The 14520-nt window shown below is 38.3% G+C and overlaps 1 protein-coding gene and 1 pseudogene across 2 annotated transcripts in view; one reads left to right on the forward strand and one right to left on the reverse strand.

Annotated features, from left to right (window-relative positions):
* gabra1 (gamma-aminobutyric acid type A receptor subunit alpha1) overlaps positions 1 to 13768 on the forward strand; it is a 47798-nt gene extending 34030 nt beyond the window's left edge. For both annotated transcript variants that reach the window (XM_088320897.1, XM_088320898.1), the window contains exons 9-10: positions 9902 to 10104; positions 12717 to 13768. In XM_088320897.1, coding sequence (XP_088177023.1) covers positions 9902 to 10104; positions 12717 to 13037 — 524 coding nt within the window. In that variant the 3' untranslated portion in view covers positions 13038 to 13768. The remainder of the gene's footprint in view (positions 1 to 9901; positions 10105 to 12716) is intronic.
* LOC148349277 (U2 spliceosomal RNA) lies at positions 2572 to 2652 on the reverse strand (annotated as a pseudogene).
* Positions 13769 to 14520: the final 752 nt, after the last annotated feature.

Here is a 14520-nt window from a genome sequence, read left to right on the forward strand (position 1 = left end):
TGCTTTCGTCCCTTCAGATGAAACGGGACAGAGGAAAGCGGCCATGTCACTCGGGTCAGGGTGACACAACACACTCTTATGCTCAACAGCAGGGCCCGACAGCTTTTACTGGTTTACCCCTGCCGTATCATACGGGTGCCCTGCCCATCCCTGAGAACGCGTCTAAACGCCCCACTATCCTTTTACAACACCTCTCCACTCATTAGGTAAATAACAGTTTGGTATATATGTCTAATATGATTTACTTATACTACCTATTATTATTTAAAACCCTTTCGATTCACTTTAACATTGCTTGAATAATTTCACCGCATTTAAAAGAGCAATGTGACGCATCCTGAAATCTGAATCCGTATTTTGCTGAACAGCATCTCAATTCAACCAAAAAATGATTGTCACTGCAAAAAGACAATGGAGGAGAATTTGCCTCCATGGCAACTAGTCAAACGCACAAATAAACATGACTGTTTTTCATGTAGGTATTTATTTGACTTGTGTAATAGTCGTGGGTACTGCATGCCTCCTCTTCTGCAAAACTCAAGATTGTAAGGACAAAACTCACGCTGAATTCTTATTTTTGTGGTGAAACCAGATTTTATAATGTTCAATTGTTTTCTATGAAATCAATTATTTAAATTTAAATCGATTTAATAGTTATGGACAGCTAGCTCTTACTGTAGTTTTAATTCCATGTGCCTTATATTTAAAAAATAAATCACAAAAGACCATCATTCGGGGGTGCGACTTAAAATACGACGCACCATAATTGTGCAGAAAATGTCAAGTGTGTGCGTTTCTTTATATGATAAACAACAATAAAAACAATAACCCAATAATACAAACATTCTAAAAAAAATGAATGAAAAAGAGAACGGGCTCTCCTCAAAGTTGAAGAAAAACGAAAAAAAAATAAAAAAAAATTAAAAAAAATGAAAAATAATAATGAAATAAGAAAATGAAAAATTATTTGGGGCGGCAGTAGCTCAGGAGGTAGAGCGCTCGTCTTGGGATCAAGGGATCCCAGTTCGAATCCCGGCTTGTCCGTGTTACATGTCGAAGTGTTCTTGGGTAAGACACTGAACCCCTAATACCCCCAATAAGCAGGGTAGCGCCTTACATGGCTGCAAGGCCGCTATTGGGAAATGTGGAGCACATTGTAAAGCGCTTTGGGAAGTCATTGACTTGAAAAGCACTATATAAATGCAGATCATTTCATTTCATTTCATAATTAAAAAAAATGATAAAATAGTAATAAATTTGCTAAATTCAAATGTATTACTATTTTAAATACAAAAAAATGTTTTTTATTTAAAAATGATTCAATAATAAAGAATTATGAAATCAGGATGAAATGTAGGTAAAATGAATAAATAAATACAATTAAAATAAAACAACTATGGATTGCATTACACGTTTTTAATATGTTTAAATTATAATTACAATATCAAATAATAATATAATCAAATAAAAATGAAATAATAGAGAACAGAAAAAATTAAATTGATTTTTTTTCATTTAATTTATTCTATTTGATTAAATTTTATGTAGTTGTATATATATGCCATATATTAAATTTAATTCTGTGGTTTGGGGTAGAATTCTATGTGACAGAAACACAAAAAGGTATCAGACTTTTTAAATGTATTCCATTGTAAGTAGATAACAAATATATAATTGAATAAATGAAAACGTGCACAATAAATGTACAATAGGATGTGAAAATAACAGTGCACACAGGCAAGACAGGCTACTCAAAGCGAAATAAATAACGTTGGCCTACATATTCACTGTTGATTCCTAATGAAGGTTCGAGATTCATGAGCACGCATCCGTGCAGCGGCTATGCAAATGCCGCAAATCCATCAAGGTTTTCCGCTTTGGTTCTGGTTAAGTGACTAATCACTAATTTGGCTCTGACTAATGACAACACGCGTCTCATACTTTATGCTACGCGTCACAAGCCCGGACCCCAAAAAAAAAACGTGGGAAGACAATGAATACGTGTCATCAGAATGTAAATGACGCATCATTTAAATATTTTCCATATAAAAGCCAAAGTATGTTAAGAATCAGTTTAAAATAGGTGTATAGGGTTAAAGCATTTACCATACTTTCTGGTCTATACGGCGCACCCCAAAAAAAAATCTGTATCGGCAAAAAAATGTGAAAGTGTGCCTTATAAACCGGAAAATATGGTGAACGAAATTGCAAATGTGTCGTTTAATTACCGTAAATTCCGGACTATAGAGCGCACCTGATTATAAGACGCACCAACCACATTTTAAGAGGAAAACCGATTTTGTACACACACAAGCCGCACCTGTGTATAAGCCGCATGCGCCCACATTTAAACATGTAACACAAACACAAAATTAACCCAAACCCGACATCAAGTCCCGCGATTGAAATTAAATGGGATTTTTAAGGGTTATTGTTCTATCTTTGTTATTCATTATCCGTTATCGGTCAGTTCGTAATACGCTACAAAGCCTAGGAGCCGGGACACTTACTCTCAGCCAAAAGGCCAAGCTAAGGTCCTAGCCCTAAAGCCTTGCTGCGATCATTGCGAATGCACCGTTCCCGGAGGTACTGCAATACCGGGCCGATGCGTGAAGTGGACAGAGCAAGCTCTTATTCCATCTCCGGATTGCACCGGATCGTATCCCCTAGACCACAAGGGATACTCGACCTTCATGATCATGGTATCTCTTCATGATCATGGTATTGAAACTAAATGTCCTTCATTAGAGTCCACAGTCCAAAAATCAGAGTCGGCAAAATGAACGGAAAATGATACCGGTACATAACGTTTGATGCAGACCTGCAGAGTCCAGGTCCCGTTGAAAGTAATCCAACGAAAAAAGTGTGTATTTCCAAAGGTAAGGGTGGGAAAAATAAATCAGATGAACACATTTACTCACGCAACTCCTTTTTCTTTAACTAACTTTTACACATATTTACAAAGAAAGACGGTACACCGAGAGTTTTCAAAGCTTTAATAATAATAATATAGCTTTGACAGGGCAGTTAATTTTAGCAACACTTGAGCGCCGCTAGCGGCCGTTAGAAAAGTTACATAAATTGGCCGCATCACTGAATAAGCCGCAGGGTTGAAAGTTAGGGAAAAAAGTAGCAGCTTATAGTCCGCAATTTACGGTAAATGCACTTCACCTCGTAGCTACAGTACCAAAACATTGTTCAACCGATCCTCCTGTACTACTATACATGTTTTTTCCCGATGTGCTCTGTCACGAACCAGAACGACCTCAAACGTATCATTTACACAGCAGCTAATATCGTTGGCCTACCCGTACCCAATCTCAGATTTAAAAAAACAGATGCATCATCCGACTGGCAAACACAATAGTCCAGGATATCATACAAAACTCAGAAACAGGACAGTAAGATTTAGGAGTGCCCACCTCAGGAAAAGCCTGATCCCCTCTGCCATCACCCTTCTGAACAACATTTCTTGTTGACCCATCCAATCACTCTGCCCTCATTGCCCTACTGTCATATACGTTTGTGGTTTTTGTTTTTAGTAATGTAATGACCGTAGTTTATTTTACAACCTGACCAAGTAGCTCACACGCTAACATACAACATACCTGTACAGAAGATGTCAGTATGTCTTATTTCCTACATTGCAATCCATTTGACGGTTTCACCAAATCGATGTGTATACATCTACAGTAGCCTACTTCGTATGACCGTAAAAAAAAAAAAAAAAAAACGAGGCAATAGCTTACATGCGTCGCACACAACATGCCTTTACGGGACTTGCCAATTGTCATATTTTATACATTATACACCATCGAATTGATGCGTATCCGCAGCAGTCCATCTTGTATGAGCGCGAAAAGAAAATACCCAGTAGAGTGCATGCTCCATTACAACATAAATGAACTGAAGGTTTCAAAATGTATTATGGCCTATGTTACAATCCATCTGATGGATCAAACCAATGTGTATATATCAACAGCAGCCTACTTTGTAAGACAGCCAAAAAAGCAAAAAGGAAAAAAATCCAACAAGGTTTGCTCACATTCTCGCATACATGAATATACAAGACTTGTCAATATTTCATATTTTATACATGGCAAACCATCTGGCGGCATTACCATATCCGCAGCAGCCTATTTCGAATGAACGCATAAAAAAACTCACAGTAGCTTGCATGCTCACGTACAACGCATGTGTACAGACGGTGCTAGTCATTTTTCATATGTTGCAATCCATCTGACAGTGTCATCAAATTGATGCGTTAATATCTGCAGCAGCATATATAGAATAACTAAAAAACAAAAAACAGACTTAGTAGCTTGCATTCTCACAAACTATATGCATGTACGGGGGTATTACATTTTCTTATTCAAATTATGAATTCATTTTCTGCATTAAATCGTTGTTGGTAATATACTGATTAAAGGGATAACCTCAAACCTGTCTTTTTTTCATTTTCTCCTTTTATACTTCCTTTTTTCTTAACTTCTTTATACAACATAATAATTCGTAACATAATGCATCAAAGCAAGTCGGCCGTTTGAGAACCGGCTCTCTTTAATGAGTTGAGCCGAAAAAGCCGGTTCTCTAAAAAGAAACGGACTTTCACTACACAACTCGAACTCGTTTGACCTGATTGATTTGCCGTTTTCGTGATAGTCGGTGTTTACCGGATGGTATCCATGATTGACAAATTTCTGTTTTTCTTGTACGTCGTACATGTCTTAAAATGCATAATAAACTTACTTTGTACGGCAAAAACGTACAGGTTGACAGGTATGCATACTTAACCTTCCCTCGCCGACAATCACCACAACAATGACGTAATCTCGAAGCAACGACATCTCGTTTGCCGAGATCGGCGTGCAGACGAAAACTCGAACCGTGAGACCAAAACAACAAGGGCGGATCCGTCTGACGAAAAGTTTGGAGTGCGGTAAATCTTTAAAATAATATTAATCGAGTAATAATGACAATTTTGTGTCAAAAAAGTTGCGTCCCGGGAACGCACGTTGATTTGACACTATGCGTCCCCAGCAAAAATGATGCGTCTAGGACGCAGGGACGCGGGCAAACGAGAACACTGGTAAACATCTGCAGTAGCCTACATAGTATGACCACAAACAAAACAAAAACCTGACACAGTAGCTCACATGCTCAAATACAACATGCATGTACAGGAGGAATCAATATGTACTATTTCATATTATAATCCATTTGATTGTGTCACCAAATTGATCCATAAACATCTGCAGAGGCCTAAATTGTATGAATGCAAAAAAATAACAAAAACAAACACAACAAAAAAAAAAACTCAATGTCTCACACGCTTACATACATGGGCGAGTGTTGTCAGGATGTCATATTTCTTACGGTACATTCCACCTGACAGTGTCATCAAATCGATGTGTAGACGTAGCTCGAACGCTCTCATACAACATACCAGTAAAGAAGGTGTCAGTATCTCCTAGTTCCTGCATTGCAAATAATTGTCAACAAATAAATGCATAAACCTCTGAAGCAACCTACATCTGATGACCGCCACAATAAAAATAAACGACGCAGTAGCTTACATGCGCTCATATAATATGCGTATAATATGCGTATATTGTGCGTGTACAGAACTTGTCAATATGTGTTAATTTATACAATCAGTTTGTACATTTTTCCTCGCCTAATTCAAGCACTTTTTAAAGACTTTCAAAGACAATTTTCCAATTTCTCCAGGACCATTAAAAGGAGAAATCTTGTGTGAATCATGTCTTTTGCAGATTCACAACAATAATAGCGATTTAAATAAGCAATTTTTACTCTTGTGTGTGTTTTAATCAAGACATATTCCTTTTAGAGCTTGAGTAAATCGCTAATGTATTGGTTTTTGAGACAAATCTCTAAAATTACAGTAATATGCAGTTTACATTTTCAGTAGCAGGTAGTTCTTCACACTGCAATTTACTGCTGGGAAACGCCACCTTGATTTTTGCATGGTCCATAATAAACGATGTCGCTTTCTAGGACCATGCCGTACAAACTAATGTCAGCTGCAGTTAATCGCGAGGAAAAGAATGCAATGACAAAGCAAAGCCACCAGAGAGCAGTGTTGGTGATTATTAAGCAGACATGTTGAGAAACATGGCAACAATTTTGAACCTTTACAAGCATTTGATCCAAAATTCAAGCAAAAACACGAAATGAAAATTCAACCATTTTCAAATCCTGGAACACATAGGTGTATAAAAGGTGTCTGTATGTCCTATTTCCTACATTGCAATCCATCTGAGAATTTCCTGAAATCAATGCGTAAACATCTGCAGCAGGCTACTTCGTATGACTGCAAAAAAACAAAATAAAGAAGAATACGATGCAGTAGCTCAAATTCTCACATACAACATGTGTGTAGAAGACGTGTCAATATGTCATATTTCATACATTTCAAATAATCTGACGGCGTTAACAAATCGCTGCCTAGCCGAAGCCGCCTATTTCGTATGACTGCAAAGAAGAAAACACCTATTGGCTCGGATGCTCACGTACAATATATGTGTACGGGAGGTGCCATTATGTCATATTTCATACGTTGCAATCTGACAGTGCCATCAAAATGATGTGCAAACATCTGTAGTAGCCTACACAGACCTAAAAACACAGTAGCTCAGAAAGGAAGTGTTAGTATTTCATATGTTGTAATTAATCTGACAGCTCCACCAAATCGCTGTGTAAACATCTGCAGCGGCCTACATCTATGACCTAAAAAAAAAAAAACCCAGACGCAGTAGCTCGCATTCCTAACGTAGTCAGTGACTGATTATTTTCCGCCCTGCACTTTATTTTTCTTCTGGTGCGTCGTTCGTTGTTGTCGGTCGTTATTCCGCCAACCTATTTTGCGGCAGAACCCCCGAGGACGAGCGCATCTGGGGAGACCTCTACCTTTGGCGCTCTATTAAAAGAACCAGCAGTCTCTGCTCCCATACATTGAAACAAACCTATCGGGAGCTGGCTTGAAATAGAATGCGAAAACCTACGGAGATAGCGATGCTAATAAATTATTTATACTGTGTATGTTTATATCTAATTTTGGACCAAATCCTTGGGTTTACAAAACTATGAATCTATTATCTTTTTATAAATATATATACATATTTTAGAAAATACAATTCTATTAACATATTTCTGTGTATTGTGACGCTTTGAAATTCAATGTTACATAACAGAAAATGTGTTTTTTTTGTTTAAAGATTTACGACAAAAACCTTGATATACAACCACTGTGAATCTTTTTTTTATAATTATTAGTTTTAACTACGATGCATGTGTAAGGTTAGATTAGTTATAACATGTGCATGGTCAAAGTAAAGCCATATAAAGATTAAAATCAGGAGTTGAAATAGTAATGTTGATTTACATTTGGAGTTATGCTTTAGAATTGTTCTAATTGTTGTTTTGTTTTTATTTTATTGATAGAAAAATTAACATTTAAGGTGTAGGACATTATTATTTATTGCATGTTCACGGTCAAAAAGAGCCCAGAAAGATTTAACTCGGGAGTAAAAACTGTAATGTTAATTTACTCTCTTTTATTGATTGGAGAACAAACAATTTAAGTGCAAGACTTGTTTTTTGGGATATTGTCTGAAATACAGACGCAAAGAGTTAACTCTTAACTCCAGGAGTAAAAGCTTTAGTGTAGCTTATTGTTTTCTTAATACATTTTGATTCCCGATCACAAACGAACACTACGCTTGTAAGATTTGATTGTATTTATAATGGAAACGGACAAAGTAAAGCAGGGAAGATTTTAGTCTGGATTTAATTCTTTAATTGTATTCATTTTGTTTTTATTTTTAGTTTCTTTTAAGAATGAACAATGTGAGTGAAAGATTTAACTATTCATAACTGTCACGGTCGCCTTGGTGACCAGTCTGCCCCGCCCTCTGGGCAACAGCTGAAGCAGTTCCACTAATTGTGGGTCTGCTATTTAAGGCTGCATTGTGGGCTCTGCGGTTGCTGGTTCAATACTCTTATACACAATCCCGGTCTGTTATGCTTGTCCTGTTTTAGTCTGTTATGCCTTGTCATGTTTTAGTCTGTTATGCCATGTCCTGTTGAGTTCGTGCCGGAGGAACTCTGTATTGTTCTGTTTTGCCCCGGAGTATTGGGCGACTTTTATTTTATTAAATAAAACTTATGGATCGTCAACGCATTTGAGTTCTCCCTTCATGCCTCCTGCCTCCGTTCTGGTCCGGTCACCTTCCACGCCACCACGCCTCGTGACAATAACTTGCACAGACAAAGTTAAGCTTAAATGTAACATTGACTTAACTCTGGATTTAATTCTGAGTTAATGCGTTGGAGCTCTTTTCATTTTTAAATAGATGATTATAAAAAGTTATAAAGTAAAGATTTAAAGATTTTGGCTTTAAATACTTAACTCTGAGTTAACTCTTGAGTTAAAAAAGCAACAAGTTTTCACTCAGGAGTTAATTACTTCCCTTTTTTCATTTTTTTACATATTGATTTACAATGAAGAAGAATGTGTTAGACTCATTTATTAGCTTAAAATAAAAAATTGACTCAGGACTTAAAAAGTAAAACTGATTAAACTACAGAGTTAACTCTAGAGTTAAGCTACTTTCCTTTTATTTAATCAATTATTAAAGGCCTTAAGCCGTATTAGAAAAAAAGATGCAGTACTCCCTCTGTTCGGTATATGGCAGTAAAAAAAACATCAATCAGGAGGGATGAGGTCTATAAAAAAAGAAATGCCCTCAGCATTTTTCACGACATGCTTTGCCATGTTACGAGTAGCGACACGCCCCAAGTTTGACCAACCAATCAGCTTTGATCAATGCAGCCCTCCCCCCTTGGAACTGTCCAGGGTGCTTAACAATAGACTCAAGTGGTTAGGTCAGGGGTCGGGAACCTATGGCTCGCGAGCCATATATGGCTCTTTCTATGAGTATCTGTGGCTCAGAGACCAATTTGATTGCATGCAAAATTTCTCCATCTTGTTCAAAACCGGAGTTGTCAATCCTATTCAGGTACACGTAAAGCCAAACAAAGCTAAATGCAAAAGTAACACTTCGCAGTATATATAGGGCACGTTTTTCACTACAATTTACAGTCAAGGTGTCACACAAAAAAGGGGGGAAAAAAACTCGTTTTGGCTGTACAACGCTAAAGAATCCTTTATTTAAAAGTTCACTATAATATCTGTGTTCAGTGTTCAGATACTTTATGATGAATCCACAGAACTGTAAATACGCCAAAACACCGGAAGAGAACTTAGTCATTTGATTGGGTGAGTGGGAGGGATGGGTGGAGCTATGCAAAAAGTACAAGCATTCCCTCCCATCTCTCGCCAAAGGTAAGCACATAAGACTCCCTATTCTCAGAATGTTGTGACGTTTTTACAAAATAAATGCTTGCATCTGGTTTTGAAACCAATATGTATGAAAAAAAGGGTCAAAAGGAGTTTAACCGATCTTGAGTAATTGCAAGAAAGAGACAAGTTTAAAGTGGTCTGTTTGTTGAATTTGGGACAGGGGCTCTGGCATTATTCTCTTTTCATAATTTTGATCAAATCATCAAAAATAAATGTGCTGAAGACTAAGCTTTTGTCTGGTTTAGCAATTTAGTAAATTTGTCTCATAATATATGGTGTGGCTCTTTCCCAAAATAAAATTAATATTTTTTGCTTTTATGGCTCTTTGAGTCAAAAAGGTTCCCGACCCCTGGGTTAGGTGATACTACAAAGGCACTTAGAGCTATCTATTTAGCAGGAAGACATTTTTGGGTGGAAAACCAGCCCAAAGTAACACATACCCCAGTAAATGCAAAAGCTCCTCTTAAAGTACCTTATAGGACACATTTCAGTTTATTTTGTGTTGCCGTCCCACAGGAGTGACAACCGTCCTGACCATGACCACTCTCAGTATCAGCGCCAGGAACTCCCTCCCCAAAGTGGCCTACGCCACAGCCATGGACTGGTTCATTGCTGTGTGCTACGCCTTTGTCTTCTCTGCCCTCATCGAGTTCGCCACTGTCAACTACTTCACCAAGAGGGGTTATGCCTGGGACGGGAAAAGCGTGGTGCCGGAGAAGGTATTTCATTTTTCAAATCATTGTTTCTTTGTAAAACACACACGCTGCTCAATTTTGCAACACCTGCAGGGTTATTTTTGGGGAATCCGGAGAGCAGGGTATTTCAATAATCAAAACTTGAGGAGATATAAGTCAGCATCAGCACCTCCGTGTTCGCCTGAAATTTGAAAGAAGCGAATTACAATAATATAAACTAGAAGATATATAAGCATGCATTAGCACCTTCATGTTTGCCTGATGGAGAAATGGACTCTGTGTCAGACAGGACGAAAGGAAGACTGAGATCACTTGCGCTCGTTTCTTGGTTTTATTGAAAGGAAGGAAATGACAAGGTGGGATTCTTCGATCCGTTGGTTGGCGGATTGACGGAACTTGACAGGCGGGTGAAGGCTTGGCGGGAATGGTCGCGGACAGGCGTAATCGTAGTGTTCGGAAAATAGTTCAGGAGTCAGACGGGCAGAAACGGGTCGGCAACGGAGATCAATCAGAAGAGAACAGGGAGCAGGCAAAGAGTCAGAGGTACGGGCTTACTGAGCTGAAGGCAACAGGTAGCGTGAGTCGAAGTCGGACTGGCAGGCCGCGGAGAGTCGAACAGGCAGGCCGCGGAGAGTCGAACAGGCAGGCATGGGAGTCATTGCGCAGTCACAAGGCCGAAGGTGCCTTAGCCAAATTCGCCACGTCGGAAATGACTTGCCGAACTGCACATTCTAAAGGGGAATTGGGCTGCTGGTTCTGGCTTTCATAGTCGTCAGGGGGCAGATGTACGAACGCGGGGTCCATTCTGGTCGGAGGATTCTGTCAGGGCGGACCAGAACAGAGCAGGAGACCCCAGAGCGTTCGTTACAAGTCTTTTATTTGGGGAAGCGTACAGGGTTAGCGGGAGACGCGATGACCGTCGAACGTCAGCAGCAACGCCGTGAAGACAACTTCGGGACACGTAGCCAATCGTAGCGTGGGACGGAAGCAGGTCGAGTTTACCGGGACTGGAGAGAAGATCGTAGCGTGGAACGGAAGCAGGTCGGATCGGAGGCAGGCAGAATCAGGTAAACAAGTCAAAAAGACACAGGAAAATCAGGCGAGTCAAACGGGGTAAAAAAGTATCCTCCGACGAAGAGGTCTCCGCGTAGCATGCTTAAAAAGGGAACATAAACCAATCAGGAAGCGCATTCCAGCGCGCCAGATGATTACCCCAGGTGGCTCCACTAGGGTAATCATGACACTCTGGATATATTCTTGATATCTAATATATATATATATATATATATATATATATATAGATATATATATATAGATATATATATATATAGATATATATAGATATAGATATATATATTAGATATATAAAACCAATTACTCTTTTGGATTTCCCCCTTCAATTCTATCTAAAGCTGTAAAATTGCTTTTGAAAACGTACCAGTACGGCGGAGAACGGAGGTGTCAAACGTCTTGAGGTTTTGCAGCGGGTGGAGCGGTGGTCGCAGTTAGCACTTAACCGATGCAGCAGCAAGCGGGGGAAGCATTTACTTGTCATCGCGTGGAAAATCCAATTTGTGTAACATGACATGTACATTAATAGTTTAGCATTCATCTTTACGCTCCACTTGTCTGTGTGCGGCGTTCAGAGACCGGAGCTGCTTCCGACCTTTTTTTTTTTTTATTATTGATTTGTATGAATCATTAGCTCACCAGCAACGAATATTATTAGTCTTCATATGTGAGTTAGTCTTTTCTCATCGTTTGGCGCTAAAGGTGAAACTGACAGTTAAATTATAATATTACTTTCTAATGAGAAATCTGAAAATGAGTCATTTGCTTGAATTTTGAATCTAATAATGAATGACCCTCTTTTGTAGTAAAATAAAAACAAAGGATTCAAGAAAGTTATAGGAGTTACTTGCAAAATGAGCAAGTCGAAATGATCCACCCGCCACAAAATTTTGAGATACATTATAAAGTTGTTAATTTTGAAAGGTTAGAACTAACACCATGACTTTAACTCTCTAATCCAAGTGTGATCACACTTTTTTTAGCACGGGAGCTTCTTACAGAATGTGCAAGTTCAAATGATTGGGGTAATAAACTAAGGACTTAACTTTGGTGTTCAAATGAAAGCTTATTTACCCCTTGAATTAACACGTTTTTGAGCTGCTTTCATTTTTAAAAAATGTAAAGTAAAGATATAATGGTTTAACTATGGTGTTAACTCTGGAGTTAACACTCTAGAGCTCATATTCTAATCAATTACTGTAAACACATTTTTAAACTAGAGCTTTTAAGATTTAACTCTGGAATTAAAACAAAAGCTGCCAAATTGGTAGAAAGCTAGATTGATAGAAAGCTAGATCAATAGAAAGCCAGATTGCTCGATAGATCTATGAATACATAGATTGATATGCGATTAAGGGCTATACAAATAAACGTGACTTAACGTATAGATCAGTAGATACATAACTAGCTAAATGGACAGAAAGCTAGCTAGACAGTTTACCAAATAGCCTTGTAGCTACGTAGGTAAATATTTAAATTGCGATCTATTAGATATTTTAATACAAAGCTAAATAGCTAGATCATATACCGACCCAACGTTGATCTATTTGTTTCCCCTTCCCTAGCAAAAGAAGAAGAAAGAATCCATGCTAAAGAAAAACAACACGACCGCTTACCCAGCCGCAACGGCCACCGCCTTTGCCCCCAACATCGCCCGGGACCCCGGATTGGCCACCATTGCCAAAAGCGCACCCCCTCCCCCGACCGAGCCCAAAGAGGAGCCCAAACCTAAGCCGCCAGAGGCCAAGAAAACCTTCAACAGTGTCAGCAAGATCGACAGGATCGCCAGAATAGCCTTCCCTCTGCTCTTTGGAACCTTTAACTTGGTCTACTGGGCGACCTACTTGAATAAGAAGCCCAAACTGCAAGGGATGACGCCCCACTAATCTATTTTCCATTCTACCTATCTAACTTTCATGTTCTGTTCCCTCAAAAGAAAACCAAACGTGTTTATTTTCAGACAAAACATGATGTCCGTGCTGGTTCCCATTCCCACGTTGCTTTGGTTTATTGACGTTGTGAAGATTTGGATGACACAACAAAGAACTTTAAAAAAACAAAAGAAAAAAAAACAAGATCGAGCGATACAGACTTTGCTCCAGAGTGCGCCGATACTTTTAAGAAAACGCTAGCGTAAATATATAGCCAAGAGGAGAATACATGATCTCTTCTTGGGCTTTAAGTTTCTTTGTACGTTGTATAGTTTTTTTTTTCCAGGGTTCCAGTTTAAATCTCTGTTGCAGAAGTCGGGAGAGATATAAAAATTTAAGCTAGGGACAAGTAACGCAAACACATTTTTTTGAAGGGGACTTTCAGCGCGTTTATGGAATCTGTTGTTGTGCAGCCTGGAAAGATTTGTAATTAACTGCTTGGTATTCTCACCATTTTTCAACAATCTTAGTAAAGTACACCCCCGGGATACAGCGTCAATCCGTTTTGAGGTGGGGATTGTCAGATAATTGTCATATGGTGGGGGATAGAAACCTGTGGTAATTAGCTGATGATTTCCAAGCTTCTACAAATATTATATTTAGATATTGAATATTAGTAACAAAATAGTGCATATTAAGTACTACTTTTATGCACTATGGGTGTATTAAATTAAATAACATGAATATATATAATATATATATATATATATATATATATATATATATATATATATATATATAAGAAATAATGACCTGATTATAGCTGCTACAGCTGAATTACTGGGTTGATGCACAGCAGTGAGGAGAAGATGGGTTATATTAAGCAGCTTTAAAAAATTTTACTAGCGAGTTGTCATGCCCTTTTTGTATTTCTGAATAATTGCAAGCTTCATTGCCCGGGTTATTATCTTCTTGCTTCTCTCTTTAGCATCACTCCAAGTCTTGCTAAACCCATTCAAGTTTGTTAGATTCCAAACTAAATGGAGAGAAATAAAGGCATTGTGGGAGGGAGTTCAAGCAATAGCATTTTGGCATCTTCGTGGCGATGTGACGTCGACCAATTGCAGACAGGCAACTTAGATACAGAAGTCATCGTAAGAACAAACACCTACAAGTTTGAATTTTGTAACTATTGGGTATTCAAAAAATTGTGTTGTCGTATGGCGGCAAAAATGCCGTAACTAGGGGCTCAAAAAAACATGATATTCAAGATTTCGAACTGAAAGCATTGTAAGCTAGGCACAAAAATCACTCACATAGAAACACAGAAACGTGTAAATTGTGTGATATTTTTGTGTCGTGTGGTGGGGAAAATGCCGTAATGACGGGCCGAACCAAATTGTTTCCACATGGTAACGTAAAATTATTTGAAACTAAAGCTGCGCTAAAGTTTGATTTGTTTACGTTTTTCAGTAATAAACAATTTGTTGTCGTATGG

Source organism: Urocampus carinirostris, chromosome 17, assembly GCF_059441175.1.
Source record: "Urocampus carinirostris isolate Australia breed hairy pipefish chromosome 17, RoL_Ucar_1.0, whole genome shotgun sequence".
NCBI classification, from domain to species: Eukaryota; Metazoa; Chordata; class Actinopteri; order Syngnathiformes; family Syngnathidae; genus Urocampus; species Urocampus carinirostris.